The sequence below is a fragment of the Meles meles genome, chromosome 2 (genome assembly GCF_922984935.1).
Source record: "Meles meles chromosome 2, mMelMel3.1 paternal haplotype, whole genome shotgun sequence".
Taxonomy (NCBI): Eukaryota; Metazoa; Chordata; class Mammalia; order Carnivora; family Mustelidae; genus Meles; species Meles meles.
The window spans coordinates 69,936,063-69,955,443 of NC_060067.1; the positions used below are offsets into that span (position 1 = coordinate 69,936,063).

At 56.0% G+C, this 19,381-nt stretch overlaps 1 protein-coding gene across 2 annotated transcripts in view; it reads left to right on the top strand.

The window, feature by feature from the left end:
- CPLX1 (complexin 1) overlaps positions 1–18,864 on the top strand; it is a 34,188-nt gene extending 15,324 nt beyond the window's left edge. For both annotated transcript variants that reach the window (XM_045984721.1, XM_045984711.1), the window contains 2 exons: positions 11,570–11,745; positions 16,858–18,864. In XM_045984721.1, the coding sequence (XP_045840677.1) occupies positions 11,570–11,745; positions 16,858–17,055 (374 nt within the window). In that variant the 3' untranslated portion in view covers positions 17,056–18,864. The remainder of the gene's footprint in view (positions 1–11,569; positions 11,746–16,857) is intronic.
- The last annotated feature ends 517 nt before the right edge of the window (positions 18,865–19,381 follow it).

Here is a 19,381-nt window from a genome sequence, read left to right on the forward strand (position 1 = left end):
TAAAAAGATGGACGAGATAAGCCATGCTAATTTTGATCAAAAGAATGCTGGAGTGCACATTGTTAATATCATACCAAGTCGATTCCAGAGCGGAGACTATTACCAGGGATGAAGAAGTTCCTCTCCTGTGACAGAGATGCCGACGGATTAGGAGGGCCTGACAGTCTCAACCGTTTCTACTCCGAATTTGAGCTTCAAGGTGCGTTTGTGAAAAGAGAGAGGTAGTTTACACGGCAAACTGACAAATTCCCAGGTCGAGGTCGGGATACTCAATAGTTGCTGGAACAGACAGAAAAGTGGCAAGGACGTGTGGGACAGAACAGCACCCTCCGCAGCCCCAAGCTGATGGATGTCAGGGGACAGTCCCAGCGAGGCTGGAGTATGCATTCTCCTCAGACACACAGAGCAGGTACAAGCCTGGACCGTGTTCAGGGCCATAAAACAAGTCATAGTGAATTTGGAAGATTTCAGTCACGCAGTCAGTTCTCTGACCGCAGCGGGTGGAACAAGAAACAAATAACAGAAAGATATCTGGAAATTCCCCCAAAATACTTGGAAATGAAACACCACACTTTTAAACAACACATGGGTCTGAGAAGCAATCTAAAGGGAAATTAGAAAGTATTGTTAACTGAGGGGCTCTGTTGGTAGAATATCTGTCTTTGGCTCCGGTCATGATCCAGGGTCCTGGGATCGAGCCCCGCTTCAGGCTCCCTGCTCAGTGGGGAGCCTGCTTCTCCCTCTGCCTCTGCCGGTCTCCCTGCTTCGGCATGTACACGTACACGTGTACTGAATGGAAATTTTTAAAAAATCAAAATTTCTGGGATTCACTAAAGCCGTGTTTAGAGGGGAATGGGGGGAAAAGAAAACCAAAAGCTACCTCTTTAAGATAAAGTCAAACTTGTATCCAAAATCTATAAAGAACTCTTGCTGTCCAGTAAGAAGACCAGCAACCCAATTAAGAGACAGACAGAAGCTCAAGGCCATGGACATTAGCGCTTGCCTTGCAAGTGGGCCAGGCTGGGAAGTCAGGGTCAGTGCAGAGGTGAGGAGTCATGCTGCTTCCAGCTGCCCTAGACATGATGTGTGGAGACAGGCACCCAGCACTGGGGTCCTCCTCCCCAAACCCAGAACCTCAGTCCAGTCTTAAGAAGAACATCAGACAAATCCTAATTATGAAACAGAACATTCCCGAGGTCCTCACAGCTGTTGAGGTTATCAAATGCAAGGAAAGCCTGGGAAACTGTCAGCCAAGAGGAGCCTAAGGAAACGTCATGTGTGTCCCGGACGCTGGAGCAGAAGGGACATCAGGTAAAAACTAAGGAATTCTGAGCGCAGCACGGACCTCAGTTAGTAATATCATTATCAATGTGGCTCATTAATTGTGACAAATATATCACATTACTGTAACGTGTTAACAGGGCAAACTGGGTGCTGGGTGTGTGGGAACTCTCTGTACTATCTTTCTCCAAAAATTTTCTGTAGATTCAAAATAAAAAGTTAATTTTTGAAAGTGTGCAAAAGCTTTGAATAGCTATTCCAGCAAGTAAAATGTAAAAATAGCAACTAAGCACATACAGAGACACGTCACAGCCCCTTGGACAGTTGGAGCCATGAAGAAAGACAACAGCACATGTGGGTAAGGTCACGGAGAAGTGCAAACCCTTGCTTGGCGCTGCTGGGGCTTTAATATAGTGCAGCCACTTTGGAAAACAGTGTGGCAGTTTCCTAAGGAGAGAGCTCTAAGATACCATACAGCTCAGCAGTTCCCTGCCAGGCCTCTGCCCAGGGGAACAGGAAGAACACATCCACACATGGGCAGAGCAATTCAGTCACCAAGACCCAAACTGGAAGCAACCCGGATGTCCCTCAACAGGGGAAGGGAGATGCCGATTGTGTCCATCCGTATGACAGGCTCCCCTCCATGGTAAGAAGGGACGAGCTCTTGGCCCGCATGACGGTGCGGGTGGCTCTCCCAGGTACTATGCTCGGGGATGGAAGCAGACCCTGCCTCCCCAGTTACTACCTGTTCTGTGATTCCATTTATACAAAATTCTGGAGAATACACATGAATCTATAAGAACAGAAAGTAGGTCAGCAGTTGTCTGGGGTGGTTTGGTGGGAGGGATTACAATTATGCCTCCAGAAAGCTGTTTTAAAAATGGGTTGTGTTCGTGAGGACACCTGTCTGCAGAGGCGATGCAGTGAGGGCACGTGGGAACCGCCTGCCTGAGGTCCCCACAGCCCCGCCCCTGTCGGAGGTAGGACGGGCCTGGGTCAGGTGGCGATGGACAGGCAGGCCAGGGCTCTCAGGAGCCACAGGGCCTCCTCCTGGAGGAGAGCACCAGTGTGCCCTGCCAGCCCCTAGCCTCGAGGGTGGAGGGACAGGGCCGGCTGCCCAGTGTCAGTCCATCCGTCTGTCCATCCGTGGGAGAGGAAGGCAATGTCAGGTGCCAGGCCACCCGCGGGGCCTCAGAGCTGCTGTCAACAGCTGTGGCACGGACAGCATCAGGAGCCTCCCAGTTTTCTAATATAGAACCGACTTTACCTCCCTACAATGGACCCCACAGAGAACAGATTCTGTTTTCCTGTAGAATTCTGCAAGAAAGGCCAGCTTCCCTTCCCTAAGCCCGCCTCTGGTTTAGCATTTCCCACTGTTGCAGGGGGAGCTGGCCCACTGCTCTCTCTCCGTGCCAATTTTTGGCAAGACTCTTATGTGGATTTCACAAAAATAACCTGGGGAATTTCCTTCTTTTTTCCCCTTTCCAAGAACATTTGAAATATCATCGGAATTATCTTTCTTGAATGTTTGAAAGAATCCATCTGTGAATTCTTAGACACAGTTCTCGGTTTTTGACATTTTTTAGAAAATCTGCTTCATTCACATTTTCGAACGTATTAGGATATAATCTATTATTTGGTCGTATTAATGTCCTTTCAATCTGCAGCAATTTCCCGTGCGTTTTTCCTAATTCTGGATGTCTTTATGCTTTCCGTCTTTTTGCCCTGAGCAGGCTTCTGCAGACCCACACCTTGGATCCAGCCCAGGCCCAGCCTCCTCAGCCCCTCCTGCTTCCTGCTCTCCTAGGTTATCTCCCTGGAGGCTTCTAGCCAAGATAGGTGATTTGCTTTGTGTTCCCACTGCCTTGAGGACACAGGTGTTCGGGATCTGCAGCACTGGCTGCCCTGCCCCCAGGTTTTGCTGGGTCAAGCCCTCCCGGCTCTGCTTCCCAGACTTGGAGTAACCCCGGTTTCACTCCTATTTCCTAACTCATTCGTCATTAGGGAGCTTTACAATGGCCTGAGAGGTGGGGTTGTTCCCCAGGCCTTCTACTGGCGACTGTGGGAGGTGTGGTCTTAATCCTGCTTTGCTAACGCATTGAGGTTATCTGTGCAGCCTGGCGGGGTTTTTTTCAGACATAAGATGATATGTTGTTTTAAATTTATGCTTCTCTTTTTTATTGTTGCAAAATACTCATAGAATAAAATGTGAAACTTTGACCGTTTTTAAGTGCCTGGTCCGTGGCACATTGTTCAGCAACCGTCCCCACTGTCCACCTCCAGAATGTCCTCGTCTTCCTGAACCGTGCTCATCAAACGTGGCTGCCCATGCCCCTATCCCAGCCCCTGACTCTCACCGTCCCCTTTCTGTTGCTGTGATTTGGCCTACTTGGGGGACCTCCTAGGTGTGGCCCCACTGTATTGGTCCCCTTGTGTCTGGCAAATTCCACCCCCATGGTACTTTGAGGGTTTGTCCCGGTGGTGGCGGGTGTCAGAATGTCCTTCCTATCAAAGGCGGAGTGCTGTCCCCTCGTGTGGCCGGGCCACGTGTGTCCGTGCGTCTGTCCATCTCTGGACAGCTAGTTATTGTGACTCGTGTTGTCTTCCGTTCTTTGGGTCATGTGCCTGGGAGAACACAGGGTGATTCTGTGTTTGGTTCTGAGGACCTGTCACCCTCGGCGGCTGCACCGGTCTACACACGGCTTCCAGTTTCCACACATCTTCGCCAAGGCTTGTTTCCTACTTTTTTTTTTTTTAAAGATTTATTTATTTTAGCGACAGAGAGTATGAGCGGGGGAGGGGTCGACGCCCCACTGGGCGCAGAGCCTGATATGGGGCTCGATCCCACAACCCTGAGATGGTGACCGAATCGAGACCAAGCAAGGGTCAGAAGCTCGACTGACCGAGCCACGCAGGCACCCTTATGTTTCTTTTAAATTGTTATTATTATTTTTCAGCAGTCATGGGTGCAAAGTGAGGTCTCACTGTGACGTAGAACAACATTTGGTTGCTTTTTGTAAACATTCTGTGAATCTGAAAAGGACTTGGGCTATTTTGTTCAAGGTTTAGGTTTGGTGTGAACCTGGTTTGTAACCTGCTGATCATTTTCTGTCTTTAAAGAACCGAGAGACACAGGTGTGTTCATCTGTAGGCCTTCCTCTGCTGGCTTTCCAAACAAGGCAGCTTGACATTCATTTGCCGGCACCCGGCTCTCGGAGTGCAAGGTGGTCCCTCACGCTCACGACCACCTGGGGCTCCCTGACCTGGGTGCAGCGTGGCCACATGCCTGTGTCACCGAGACGTTTGCTGAGGCTGCTGCCAAAGCAAACAGCCTGCCGATGTGCGATGTGCGTTCTACAGGGAGGAGTGTTTGTTTTAATAGGAGCGTTGTGGAGGGAGGAGGTGGTGGGGTCGAGAATGGGGTGCTCTCAATGTGCTGAGAACTGTCACATTGTTTGCACAAACCTCTGGGACGCTGTGACGCTGTGACTGCTGGCCTGTCCCCAGAGGGAGAGAGGGCGCGCATCCCCAGCACTCCCAGCAGCGCACACGGCAGGTTCAGAAGGTCTGTGGTCTGGTGACCCCGGTGCTGTCCGCAGCTCTCTGTTCCTGGGACTCCCGGGGAGCGGACATTTTCCCTGTGGCACGCGGGTCAGGTCGTCTCAGACAGCTCAACTGCCAGAGGAATCATGATTTGGTCCAAACGCAAACAAAGGAAGAAGGAAGAGTTGGCGTTTTGGCAGGAGGTCCCCAGAGTGTGCAGGCGGGTGGCCGCTTGGCGGTGTCAAGCAGCCTCGTTGCCGTAAGTCTACCCTTCAGGAATCCGTAGTCCGCAGAGCCTGACACTTAGGAGAGGTTCGCTGTCTCTGTTAAATATATTCCTGATCATTTGCCGTCTCTGTAATTACTGTGGGTAGAACATTGTCCCATTTGTGTCCCAGCCTGTTACTGCTAGCAAAGAATTCGTTATCTACAAATAACCTCGTCTAGCCATTCTGCCATATTCCGTGATGAGCTGTGGTAGGTTTTCCCCGGATGCTGTGAGTTCTTTAGCAAAGTGACTGTGTCATCAACAAAGGAGGTGGGCGGGGGGCAGGGAGAGGACTTGGTATCTTCATGACACTCATTTTATTTTCTTAGGACATTCAGTGGAACTCCAAGGCCCTCTCCTACAGAGGATGCGAGGCCGCCTGTGTCCTCGCACCGTCTCTGCAACCGGAGGCAGGGCGGAGGGACCCAGTGGCAGCTGAGTCCCATGTCCTGCCTATCCCACAGGGGTGGTGGTGGAGAGACCTCAGGGGGTTTGGTTTAGTGTGGATGGAGCCCCGCTGATTAATATTTCCTTTAAGTTCATGCTTTTCGTCACCCACGTAGGAGATCTCGTTGTAAGTCAGGCTCTCTCACAGAGACTATTCCCTTATGCCTTCTTCTAGAAGCTTTGTAATTTTAGCTTTTACAGTTAGGTCTATGGTGGAGCTTTGTGTAAGGAGTGAGGTACGGGAAGAAATTTACTCATGTCCTTATTTGCATGGGGTTTTCTAGTTGTTGTCGTGCTCCCTGTGAGAAAACTGTCCTTTCCTCATTGAGTTGTTGCTGCATCTTTGTCAAAAAAGATCAGCTAAGGGGCGCCTGGGTGGCTCAGTGGGTTAAAGCCTCTGCCTTTGGCTCAGGTCATGATCTCAGGGTCCTGGGATCGAGCCCCACATCGGGCTCTCTGCTCTGTGGGGAGCCTGCTTCCTCCTCTCTCTCTGCCTGCCTCTGCCTAGTTGTGATTTCTCTCTATCAAATAAATAAAATATAAAAAAAAAACTTAAAAAAAAAAAGATCAGCTGAACATATATGGGTGGGTCCATCTCTGGGCTCTGTTCCGTCCCATCGACCCATATGTCCACTCCGTGTATTTATTTATTTGACAGAGAGAGATCACAAGTAGGCAGAGAGGCAAGCAGAGAGAGTGAGATGGAAGCAGGCTCCCTGCCGAGCAGAGAGCCCGATGCGGGACTTGATCCCAGGACCCTGAGATCATGACCTGAGCCGAAGGCAGTGGCTTAAACCACTGAGCCACCCAGGCGCCCCACCATTATAGGAAGTCTTAAAGTCAAGTATGTAAGTTCTCTAGAACTGTTCACCTTTTGCAAAGATGTTTTGTCTATTCTAGGTCTTCTTTCATTTCCACATGAATTTAGAATCAGCTGGCAAATTTGTTGGAAAAAGCTTGCTTGCATTTCTTTGGAATTGCACTGCACATACAGACCAGCCCAGGGAAGGCTGACGTCCCGGCAGCCCTGTGTTCTCGAACGTGGTACACCCCTCCATTCACTCTGGTCTTCTTTAATTCCTCTCAACAGTTCTGTGGCTTTAGGTAAAGCAGACTTGCTTATCTATTAAGAACAGAGGCAGAGATATTTTATGTTTTTGTCAGTATTTTTAATGGGATTATTTTAAAATTTCATTTTCCAGTTGTTGGCTGTTCGTATATAAAAATCCATTTATTGCTTATTAATCTTGTATCTGGTGACCATGCTAAGTTCACGTATTGGTTCTAGCAGAGGTTTTTTGGACAGTCATGTCGTTTATTAATAAGGGTAACTTCTTCCCTATCAACCTTCTTGCCTTCTCTTTCTTTTCTTGCCTTAGTGCAGGGACTAGGTCCTTTAGTGCAAAGGTGAGTGGGATCGGTGAAAGGGAGCTTCCTTTGCTCACTGCTGAGCCAAGAGAACAGTGTTCAGTATTTCCTCACAGACTAGGACGTGAGCAGTAGAGTTTGCTGAGATTTTATCTGTGGCTGAGTGCATGATACATTTCCTTTACAATTTTAGTTTGTTATTTGCCCTATATCTATTGAGCACGCAGACATGCCAGACACGGCTCTAGGTTGAGGGGTCGCAGCCACAAGCTGGTCGGTCCCTGCTCTTGTCGAGCTCACTTTCTGTTGGCAAAGACTGACAAGAAAAAGCAAGCAAACAAATTTAAATATCATTTCAAGTAATGGTACCTGTGGGGACCATGAGGTACCTGTGGGGACCAAAGCTGGCCAATGAGGGCTGTTTTCTCTTCCCTCATTTTTATTTTGGGTTCGTATTCAGATCTGTAATCTGTGGTGTCACCTCAGAATTTGTGGTGTCACCTCGGAGTCCTGGGTCATGCTTCCTCACCAAAAACTTACCCCAGCCCCGTTTAGGGAAAGCTGGTTCTTTCTCCAGGCTTCTAAGGCCCCGCTTCCATCACCGGTCATGTGTCCAAGTCCTGGGTGGGTGTATTTGTGGGGCGGTGGATGAGCTGTCCCCTCTGATCCCGATTTCTGTCTACCCCCAGCCCAGCGAGAGACTGCATCACGGAGCAGCTCACGAGGGCTGTGTGCTGGGGCCATCTTCTTCCTGGTTCTTTTCCTGGTGTCTGTGCTGGCCTTGAGGGCATCTTTAGCTTTTCTGTATGCAAAACTCTTAGCTTGTCACATTTCACAGAATTTCCTTTTTAACTCTTGGGGGTGTGACTGAGACTCACTCTGGGGAAGAAACAACAGCTTCATTATGCAATCTCCCCAGCCACGAGCATGACAAGTATCTGTATTTATTTAGAAATAGTTTAGTTTTCCACTAAATTTTGTAATTTTCCCATAGATTTATTTCAAGGTAAAAAGTACTTTCCACTTTTAAAAAATTGACTTTAATGTAAATATAACATGGTATCCTGGAATGGGAAAGGGCGTTCGTGGGGACAGCACTGACATTAAATAGTCTGTAGGTTGCTTCCCAGTGTTGCCCCTGTGACGATTTCATTAGCTGTGATGAATGTATCACAGCAAACCTTAGAAGACGCTGGCCAGGGGCGTGTCGGAGCCCTGTACCTGTGTGACATCTGTAAATCTAAAACTATTTCCAGATGAAGTTTTAAAAGTCAACAGTAATTATATGTTACTTAAATACACATAATTTGAAGTATGTGTCACGTACCACAAGTGAACGCATCCATGGTAGTGACCACTCTTATAGGGGTGACCAGTGCGCACGAGTGGCCCCAGGAAAGCCTGTCTGGGGTAGGATGAGGGGATCCCCCTCCCTGCGCTCCTGCCCCCGCAGAGCCCAGCATGGGGCCCGGCTGTGGGATCCTGAGCACAGAGTCCACCTCCCTTTTGCAGTCAGAGACCTAGACCTTAGAGGTGGGGGAGAATGGCTCCGTGTCTGTTTTTTCATCTGTGAGGGCAGTGGGCCGCTAAGGGGCCGGGCACCCTGCCCCTCCCCGCCAGCTCCCATGCTGTGACCAAGCTTGCTGCAGTTTCTGCTCTGGTGCTGGGCGCTCTTCTAATTCCCAGCCCGCTGGGTCTTCCGGAGACATGTTCTGCGCAGCAGCGGAGACCATGCAGGGGAGACTGGAGGCCAGGGAAGCTCGCCACATGGCCCTGTGGACGCCCCCAGGCCGGGTGCCATGACGGCAATGAGGGCTTCGCAGCCAGCTGGTGTGGCACGAATCCATTCCACTGTGGAGTGACCTTGCGTCCCCTCACCCCTGGCCTTGGGGAGGCCGAACAGGCCCCCATCCGATGGTCCAGGCCCTCCCTTGGCTTTCCCTAAGCCTCAGGCCAAATGGACCAGTCCAGAGCTCAACTGAGGGCCAGACGAGGACACCAGGAACCCTGAGGAGTCCCTGAAAATCAGAGTCAGAAGGGCCCTGGACAAGCACCCCTGCCCCAGGCCCACCCTAGCGTGGCAGAGCTCAGCACAAAGCTGGCGCTCAGATGCCTATTTGATCACTAGGTCTGTAACCCATGTGCTGTGTTGGAGAAGCAAGTGCAGCCCACATCCCGCCCTCCCCCAGCTGTCCCATACCTTCCTTCCCAGGAGGGAGAAGGGGGACACCAGGTCACCAGCTTGGCTTTGGGGATTTTTTTTTTTTTTAAGATTTTATTTATTTACTTGACAGGAAGAGATCACAAGTAGGCAGAGAGGCAGGCAGAGAGAGAGAGAGAGGAGGAAGCAGGCTCCCCGCTGAGCAGAGAGCCCGATGCGGGACTCGATCCCAGGACCCTGAGATCATGACCTGACCCGAAGGCAGCGGCTTAACCCACTGAGCCACCCAGGCGCCCCTGGGGATTTTTTTTTTTAAAGGATTTTATTTGTTTGTTTATTTCAGAGAGTGTGAGTGGGGGAAAGACGGGGGTGGGGGGGACGGGAGGGGGAAGGCATCTCAAGCAGACTCCATGCTGAGATCATGACCTGAGCCGAAACCAAGAGTCAGATGCTTGAGGGACCGAGCCCCCCAGACACCTCCCCCAGCTCTGCTTGAGTACACCAGACCCTCTCAGGAGGGAGGAAGAGCAGTTGGCCCCTCTCACTTTAGTGTGAGTTAGCTTGTTCAAGAGGGAGGGTTACAGAAAAGTGGGACTTTGCACTGTTCGGAAAACTGTAGCTGCTCCCTGGACTGTGGGGTTCGCTCCTGCCTCCTCCACACCTGCCAGAGACGACCGCCATGCGGGAGGCAGCGAGATCCTGCTTGCTTCTCTGGGCAACTACTAGCAGAGTGTAGAAGTGACTCTCCTCTATGACCTGCTTTTCCTTGAATCACTGGCTTCATATCGGCTTTATCAAACTGGGCAGGTGTTTCTGAAAACAGACCCTGAGGTTTTAGTTTTCTGTTAGTCCAGATCTGTGCCAAATGCCCGGTACAGGAGGGCTCCCTGACCTCACAGTGACATGGTGGCCTTGGCACCCCACACTCCAAGACGCTGTGGGAGTTTCTAGCTGCTAGGAAGGCCCACAGAGGGTGGGCATGGCCCAGCCTGATGGACGTCTAGTTCTCAGCCCACAACACTCAACCAAAGAGTTGTTCTTTCTCTTTCTCTCTTTTTTTAAAGATTATTTATTCATTCATTCATTCATTTATTTAACAGAGAAAGAGAGAGAGCGCACACTAGCAGGGGCAGTGGCAGGCAGAGGGGGAAGCAGACTCCTGCCGAGCAGGGAGCCTGAGGACCCTGGGATCAGGACCCAAGCCGAAGGCAGACGCTTAACAACTGAGCTGCCCAGGCGCCCCCCAAGAGTTGTTCTCTTGCCATCAGCAGCTAGTGGGTCTTGCAAACCACTTCCTCCGCTCACATGGTTGGGGGCAGTCCTGAGTAACCGGCAGGTGCAGTGTATGCCCCAGACACCTGTCGGAAAGGGAGTCTCTCCAGGCTCAGGACTGCACAGACCTGTGTGGGAGCGGAGGAAGATGACCGTCTGGGAGAGCCAAGACGTGGAGGTGGGGACTCAGAACCCAGAGTCACTGAATTTAGGGAGAAGGGGGCAGAATGGAGTTGGGAGGGGACCCTTCTGGAGAGGGGCAGTGACATTCTTGCTCACCTCCACGGACTTGACTGAGGGGGTTCTGTGCATTTCCACCTCACGGTTTATGCCCAAGGCATGGGCGCAGCTGGCTGCGCAGCTGTGGGTCATCACGGGGTCAGAGGCCAGAGGCCGACAGAAGGGTGTCAATGGGGTAGGGATAGGTGGTCAATGGTTCCGGCTCAGGATGGCAGGCACAGGGGAGGCCTGGGAGGAGGGGCTTGCGGAGGAAGCATGCAGGCGTGATGGGGACGCTACCTCGCTCTTACTGGCCAGGCAGGGGCGCCCCAAGGAGCTGACCACCCCCGGCTGAGGTTGCCCCCCCCGCCCCCGACAATGCCTTCAATGTGGGACGGCTCTGTTCCCAGGAGCCATGGAAGGGCCGGGCTCGCCGCGGTGCCCGCTGAACTGGAGCGGTAATTACATGTCTCTGTCCTGTGGGCCGAGTCCCAGAGGGCGTCCGGGGGTGTTTGTTGTTGCCTGTGAATCAGGAGCTCATGAGAAAAGTGGTGGCTGGTGCGGCAGAGAAATTAGGGCCTTGGCGCTCTGACACACAGCCTCCAGCCGAGCCCCTGCCTGTGAGCCTCTGCACACCTCAGCCCCGGGCTGCTCCCCAGCCAGGTGTTCATGCCTTCAGACCAGCCTTCCACCACCTTCTGGAGGCCAAGCTTCTAGACACAAGACCCGGAGCAGACATGCCAGCCCCGGCCACACAGACATGGCCACACATAGACGGGCAGACGCACGCACATGTAATCACACTTCCCCGCGGGCACAGACCTCCTCCCTACCCCCACACGCACGGGCCAGGCTTCCCTCTGGGTGGAAGCTGCCAGAACCGGCAGGGGCCACCACCAGGAGGGAAGGAGCAGAGATGGAGGGGACCCGAGCCCGGGGCCTGGACCCTCGGTAGGCAGCAGACTCCTCGGTAGGGGAAGCTGGGCTGACTCACCACCCTCTGTCCCTAGGGGCCACAAAGGACATGGGGAAGATGCTTGGAGGTGATGAGGAGAAGGACCCCGACGCAGCCAAGAAGGAGGAGGAGCGCCAGGAGGCCCTGCGTCAGGAGGAGGAGGAGCGCAAGGCCAAGTACGCCAAGATGGAGGCTGAGCGTGAGGCCATGCGCCAGGGCATCCGAGACAAGGTGGGCGCGGGGTACAGGGACGGTGGGCCTCCAGACGTGGCACCCCACCTCACCCCCCTGGACCAGGCCTCTCTCCACCCACTCCTTGGCCTGGTTCCTTGAAGCAGACCTTTGCTTGGTCCGCTCCCAAGCTCCGAGAGGTGGTGCGAGGGGAGGGGAGCAGGGCAGAAAGGTCTGCACACCCCCAGGAGTCCATGTCTGCCGCACAGGCCCGCCAGCGTTAGGGCTCACCCTGTGGGACACCAAGTCTTTCCTGCTCTCCACAGTGGGCCTGGGTCCCCTCCTCATGACAGGGTCTCCCAGACTCTCTGGGCCCGACGGTGGTTTCTGCAGGAGAAAGCCTCCCATCCGGCTCTTCCTGGAGCTGTCCTCCCAACCCCCCTCCCCAGGCCTCTAAGGAGACACTCCCACCCAGAGTGAGTAGGTGCTGGGCTGCCCAGGGACGGAGGCTCTCAGGCAGGCCCTGGGTGGAGCAGCCATCAGGATTAGGGGAACGCACCTGAGCAGCCCCAGAGGGTCCTCATAGCTTCTGAGGTTCGCAACAGAGCGTTGGGGGAAACGGGCCTGCAGACTGAGGTCTGGCTTGGGGGGCCTTGGGCTGGCAACCACAGTCTTTCTGGGGATCATCTGGGCTATCTTCCCCAGCAAGTGCGGCAGTGAGTGAAAGCATTGTGCCGGGCACAGACAGGGCAATCGAGGCCCGGGGGGAGGGTGCAAGTGAGGCTTAGCTGGCAGCAGGTCACACACTCAGCACGGTGCTGGAGCACAGAAGGTCTGTGCCCCCAAGGGCATGTCCATGGCCTACCCTCTGTGGCCCTTCCAGCCGCTGGGTTGGAAGGGTGGGAGAGAGGGCACGTGCTGGGGGAGCTGATCCAACCCCACCTGGGGGAGCCAGGCTGGGGGCCAGGTGAGGAGATGGGGCCTTCCCCTGGGGACCTGGGAGTTCTACGAGGCTTCAGCAACCCCCAAACCATATGGCCACCCAAGGTCTTCAAGGCCACCCTGGCCCCAAGCCCCCACCTCCATGAGAGGTGCCTACAACCTGGTGGTCGTTGGGTCTAGGTGCCTGGGTAGGAGACTCGGTGGAGGGTTGTTGCCCTGCTGGTTCCTTCCTGCCCCTCACCCTGATGACCCTGGCTCTGGGTTCTGAGGGAGGCATTCCCAGACGCTGCAGATGAAATCTGCTGGTAGGGGGCTGGGCCTCCTCAGGAGATGTCCGTGGTCCCTGGGCCTGGACCATCTGAGATGCCCAGGCCGCTGGGTCTAGAGCCTAGACCCCGGTATCTTCCCGCCTGCCAGGTGCTGCCTCAGTGTACCCAGGGAGGGCCGTCCCCACCCATGAGGTAGGAGCCAGGCCTCCCAAGGTGGGGCGGCACAGCGGGGGTGCCTGCACATCTCTAGGCCGCACGGGGCCCCCACATTGATGGCGGTGGGGGACCGCAGACCTCAACATCCCACCACTGGTCACGGGACACCTCTTCTGGGGAGCCCCAGAGAGCTCCAGCTGGTTTTGCTGTGAGAACCCCTGACAAGCACCTGCTGCCTCCTGGGTTAGGCAGCCTGGGCTGGGAGGATGACCCCTGTATGATCCCTGTATGGGGCAGGCAGCCCTGGCTGGGAGGGGTCATCCCCACAGGGGTCAGGAACAGGGGAATGCTGCAGAAGGGGAGGAATCAAGAGACAGAGACAGATGCCCAGGCAGAGAGGGCTGGAGCAGCTGTGCTCTGAAGCCTGTCTGTCTCTCTGTCACGTCTGTTTGTGCACTCGGGTGACAGGTCCTGGGGGATCTGCCCTTGAGCCTCACAAAGAGGTCACAGTGTTTGGACAGGGCTTGGAGCCCTGGGGGTGTGCAGTGGGGGTGTCTCCCCCATCAGGAGGCAGATGCTAAGTGGGCCCCTTCCCCTGAGCCCCTGCCTGGCCTGCAGAGACTCAAGTTGTTGGTGAGAGATCATGAGCTCAACAGACTCCAACTCACTTTATCTTTAACATGGAAACCCCTTCTGTCCCTCCTCCCTTCAGACTGCCCCCGGGCTCCTGTAGCACCATTGAGTCACCCAGCCCCCAGGTCCTGCCCCTGAGAGATCTGCCTGCCACTCATGTCCCCTGGGTTCTCTGCAGAGCCCTCTTCCACTGGCCCACGTAACCACTTTTTTCCTGTTCCCCACAGGTGGGAACCCTGAACCCTCTTCAGGTGTGGCTCTCCCCAGGTTACACTCACTGACCCCCAGGCACCAGACCTGGCTTCCTCCAGTCCTCCCCTGGCGCCATGTACCCCTAGGCTTCCTGGGGGCTGGTCAGAAAAGGGGCTGCTCAGTCCAGGGTGGCCCCCAGATGGGTGGGGGGCCCTCAGAGGGCGGACATAGGGACCAGGGTCACGTATCCTCTGGGGCACCCAGGTCCCTTGGCGACCTCATCCAAGGAAAGCAGAAGCAGCCTTTTAGGATGTCTCACCTTAGGGTTGGTGGGCAGAGCCTCCTTCTCCCTCCCCAATCGCTGTGTACCTGTGAGACTGACTCACCTGTGCTTATTTACCTACGTGCTGCCTGGTTTGCATATGCATTTCCTGATTTGCATACTTGCCTGGTTTGCATGTCCACCACCAGGTTTGGAGACCCTCAGCTTTGAGCCACAACCACCCTTCTCCCAGCACCATGCTGGTGGATCCCAGACCACCCAGTCCCCCACATCCCCTTGGGATCACTCAAGGGTTGTGGTGAAAGCAAATCTGTGATTGCCGATTGTTTGTTGTTTGGAAATATTACAGATCCTCACTTAATTAGCACCAGGCTCCTCCCAGCCACTGGGTGTGCGGTGGGACCCTGCCACCTCTGTAGTTGGTGTGGAGGCTGGGCACCTCCAGTGGGTACCTAGACTGGCTGTAGCTGGAGCAGCTCCCAGCCAGGTCCCACTGGAGCCCAGCTCAGGAATCCCTCCCCTAACATGGTGACCTTTAGGCGGAGCCCAGGGACCCAATCCTTGGAATGACTTTGAGTTTTACTGGAGTGACTGGCCTGGGGTCCAGGGTCTCCTTTGGGGGCACCAGAGGGGATAGCCCCAACACAGTGCTGGGCTGGAGCCTGCCTCTCCGGCAGGGAGATTCCTCTGCTCAGCTACACTGTGTGCTCTTGCCATAGCATGCGTGTCCCCTGAGCACAGGTGGTGAGTGTGAGTGCAGGCTCCTGGGCCTAGCCCCCAGACCGACCTCCCAGCGTATGAATGTTCCTGCCGCGTGCATAGCCGTCTGTGGATGGAGAAGTCTGCTGGAGTCTGTGTTCCTGGCTGGAGGGAAGCTCTCTTTGGTCTGACCTAGTTTCTGGCAGTGTCTCTCTCCCCCGCCCACGTTCCACCCCACAGGCCTCCAAGCCACATGTCCTTCCTTCCCCTTCCAAGCCTAGGGGCCACTCCCTCCACCATGACTTTGTCCCAGAGTGGTGACCCAGGGAGAGGGCATGAGCTCCTTGTGCAAGGGAGTGCCTAGTGTCTGGCCAGTTTGTCACACTCTGTGCCTCTGGCTGACCTGACATCAGGGCTCAGTAGGAAGGGCCCTCTGGTCCATGTGCCTACTGCCCAAGGTGTTCTCTGGGTGCCCCCAACAGCCCCGCATTCCTCTCTCTGTCTGGCAGGCGCCCATTGAAGCCCTGGGCTGTGCTGTGGTCACAGGGGGCCAGAGAGCATGGCTTCCTCCTCTGACCTCTGCTGAAGGTGGCCGTCGACTCCCCCATGCCTGAGGCCACCAGCAGACTCAGGGAGCAGACAGGGGCAGAGGTTGCCGTCCGTGTCTTCAGCAGGCTGAAGGTGGGACACAGCCAGTTCCCCTGAAATCTGGAAGCAGAGGGAAGGTTCTTCTTAGAGAGTGGGGCACCCCCCCCCCACCAGCCCCAAAGCAGAAGACGGGCTGGCAAAGAGAAATGAGTGAGCAGTGGGGTCAGTCCTCTGCCTGGGCAGAAACACCTTCTCCCCAAGGCTGGTGATCATGCCTGTGTGCTCCCAGTAGAAATCTGGAGTCTGTGGATAAAACCTGCCCCCACACACTGTCCCCAGTTGTCCCTCTTTACCCATATTAATGCTTCTGCTCCTGTGTGCTCATGTGTGACTCAGAACCTCAGACCTGCCTAAGGGGTGCCCTCTTTCCAGCTTGAGTGGGTCCCAAGCTTGGCCCATCAGAGAGATGTGAGTCCAGCGTGACCCAGCCCAGTTCCCACTAGCCCTGAGGCAGGAGGCCTCTTGGTGACCAGAGACTCATCTTCCTCAATCCTGTGGGGCTAGGACGGTTCAGTGCTGGTTCCTGCAGGGCTAGTGGTGGGCCTGGGGGTAGGGAACATGTATTGGTCTCTTTGAAACTTACTGTCTCAGTTCTAGAGGCCAGAAGTCCACATTCAGGATGTGGGCAGGGTGCCCTCCTTCTGAAACTTGCAGGGGTGGGAGAACCCTTCCTCGTCTCCTGTGGCCACTCTGGGCAGTGCTCAGGGTCCTTGGCTTGCAATCAGCCTTTCTCCATTTTCCTGTGGCTTTCTCTGCCCTTGTTTTTCTTCCACAAGGAAACTCTCCCTGAATTTAGGGCCCAGGAAGATCTCCTTACCTTAATAACATCTGCAAAGGCCGTATTTCCAAATAAGGCTGCATTCTAAGGTTCCAGGTGACATGAATTTTGGGGGGACACCATTCTACCCACTACAGAGGGGAAACTGGAAATGGGGGCCCAGGGGTGCCCAGGAGTGTTGGCTGAGGACAAGCCTGGGTGGGCTCCAGAGCTGCCATCTAGAGCTGCCACTGTGCATCATCTGCTGGCTGTCCAGGCCATCTGGGGAGATGGGCCAGGCCTGAGGTGTGAGCACCCCTCACCTGAACGGGGACCTGGGCTGAGTGGGCCCGCCAGCCATGGAGCAGTGGGCTCTTCACCAGCCAGCTCCTGGACCACAGCCCCCACCTCCTGGGAAGGCGAGGCAGGATGGCAGCGGGGAGGGCCGGGGGTGGGGCAGGGGCACCGATAGGGACTGCCCCCCTGCTTCCGCCACAACAAGGCCCCCCAAGCCCGGCTTCCTCTGTCGAGGCACACTCCGTGGGGGGCTGGGACACCTGCTGACCCGGCTGCCCCCTCTCCTCCCCACCCAGTACGGCATCAAGAAGAAGGAGGAGCGCGAGGCGGAGGCCCAGGCCGCCATGGAGGCCAATTCGGAGGGCAGCCTGACGAGGCCCAAGAAGGCCATCCCGCCAGGCTGTGGGGACGAGCCAGAGGAGGAGGACGAGAGCATCCTGGACACGGTCATAAAGTACCTGCCCGGGCCACTGCAGGACATGTTCAAGAAGTAGCGACCCTGCGCTGGACGGCAGCCCGCCCGCGCCCGGAGCCCCCAACCCCGTCGCCCCGACCTCCCACTTAGCCCCTGCCCGTGCCCTCCGGAGGCCCCTGAAGGGATGTCGGGAGCAGAGTGCAGCCCCCCAACGCCAATATAAGCCATAGTCCTAGATCTGTCAGCCCCTGTCCCCCTCACACCTCGGGAGCCTGCGCCATCTCTCACTCCCATCCTCTCTCAGCGCCGCCATCGCCACCGCCCTCGGGGGGAGGGGCGGCCGCCCCTCCCCTGGGCCCCTGCGGTCTGTGCTGCAGCCCCCCCCACCCCCCCCCACCCCCGGGACCAGCCCACGTGCTCCTCTGGGTTGGACCCTCCCCAAGAGCCTGGGACGTCCCTTACTGCTCCCGCCCTTCACACCCACCCCGCAGGGCCCAAGGCCAGGGCCACCGAAAGGGCCAGCATCTCGACCACCCCTGGGTGCGCCGTCCCTGCGTTGGTGGGCGCTTGTCCGGTCCCAAACTCAGGAGCACAGCCATAGTGGGGGGAAGGCGGGCGTGCAGGCTGGAAGAGGAGCTGGGAGGAGGGAGCAGCCTCACCCTTGGGGCAGGGGTGGGAAGACCCCCATCCCTGCGGTTACACCTGGGCTGCAGGATCTCTAATCTTCCTGTCTGAAGGTTGCCCACCTCCACCTGCCCCCCTCACATTCATTGTCCATCTGTCTCTCCCTGTCCTTCACTCTCCCTTCTCGGCCCACTCCTCTGGAAGGCTTTGCTTCTTAGAAATACCAGGACCCGGTTCTCTTCTAAACTGAGGGAAACAAAGCAATAGGCCTAGGGGGAAATTTCTCAGATCCGCCCCCAACCTGCCCTCCCCGCCCAGTGCGGAATACATACTGACCCTCACACACCCCTGTAACTCTGCCCCGGAGTCCAGAGTCCGAGGGCCCGGCCACCCCCTCTCCCTGGCTGGCACCTCTGGTCTAACCCCTGGAGGCTGCTCTGAATGGGAGATCCCCTGCCGCCTCCCTCTGCACCCCGCCTCCCCCCGCCCCCCCCCCCCCCCCCCCCCAGCGCTGGGAGGAGACGCAGAGCCCAAGCAGGAGTGTGTGCATCTGGAGAGGAGTGTGGAGACAGAAAGGCCGCCCCTGGCCTCTTCCGCAGGGTGCAGGCCCCCCGAGGTGGGGCCTGCCAGGAGGCCTTACGATCGGTGGAGGCGGAGTCTGACGGGGACCACCGCGGGCCTCCCGAACCTTCCTTGTTCCTTCATCCTTGTTTTCCTTTGCATCACGATCTGTTGAATCTCAGGTAAATGAGGTCTTACGTGTTTGGGGAGTTTCATCGTGACAGAGCCCGTTGCCTCGGTGCCCGGGCCCCTTTCTGTCCCGATCACAAATTCATGGTGTCCACGTGTTGCGGGCCCGGGGCACGGCCCCCGTCGCTCTTTAGAGAAGCCATATCAATAGACCGCAATACTAACCGCGCGCCCCTGCTCCGCGACGGGAGAGCGTGTGCCCGCGCCCCCGCGCCGCCCCGCTGCGCCCCGCGCCTCCGGCGCCCTCCTTGACTCCTCCTGGTCCCACGTCTTTTTTAAATGCCTGTTTTCACACTTTGAAAAGCCAGCTCTGAGCAGACAGGGCGTTGTCTCGTAGAAACCCCGCATCCCGTTCCCAGCGCATGGGGCGCCCGGAGCAGCCGAGCTTAGCGTAGACTGTGGGTGTCGTCCGTCCTTCTGTCTTTGCGCCTGCGCCTCCTCCTGCATGTCGGGGGCCGTCGCGTGTGTAGTCTCTGGATGGAATCACAGCCAATAAAACACCACGGTGATTTCACTCGGTGTGGCCCTTCTCTCCGAGTCCTGATCCCGCCTGGGCAGCCAGGGGTCCCCGCTGGAGGGGCTGGACCCTGCTGGACAGATCCACTTCCACGTCCTGCCAGATAGGAAGCACCTTCCCCTGTCGCTGGGACAATGGCAGGGTCTCCCCACCACCCTGACCCAGATCACCCCTTGCTCTCTAAGGCAGCCCTAGGGTAACCATCTAAGAGGCAGACCCACCTCTCCCACCTTCACAGACCCCTTGACAGTCCTTGCCTTCCCCACAGATATGCCAGGCCCTTGGCCCAGCTCCCACTGTGCTGGGCACACTTTCAGCCAACCCCCACCACCCTAAACTCCTTCACAGCCTCTAGTCTGTCCTGTGGTGGCCGTCGCCTCTCTGTGTCCTTAGGGAGGCCTCTGTGCCCTGTGCCCTGTGGGGTCTCTGGGTCCCACATCCCACCAGGGAAGCCTGTCCCCCTGGGCCAGGCTGGGTGAGGTGCCCATGGAACCCTGGGCACCCTGAACCGGCC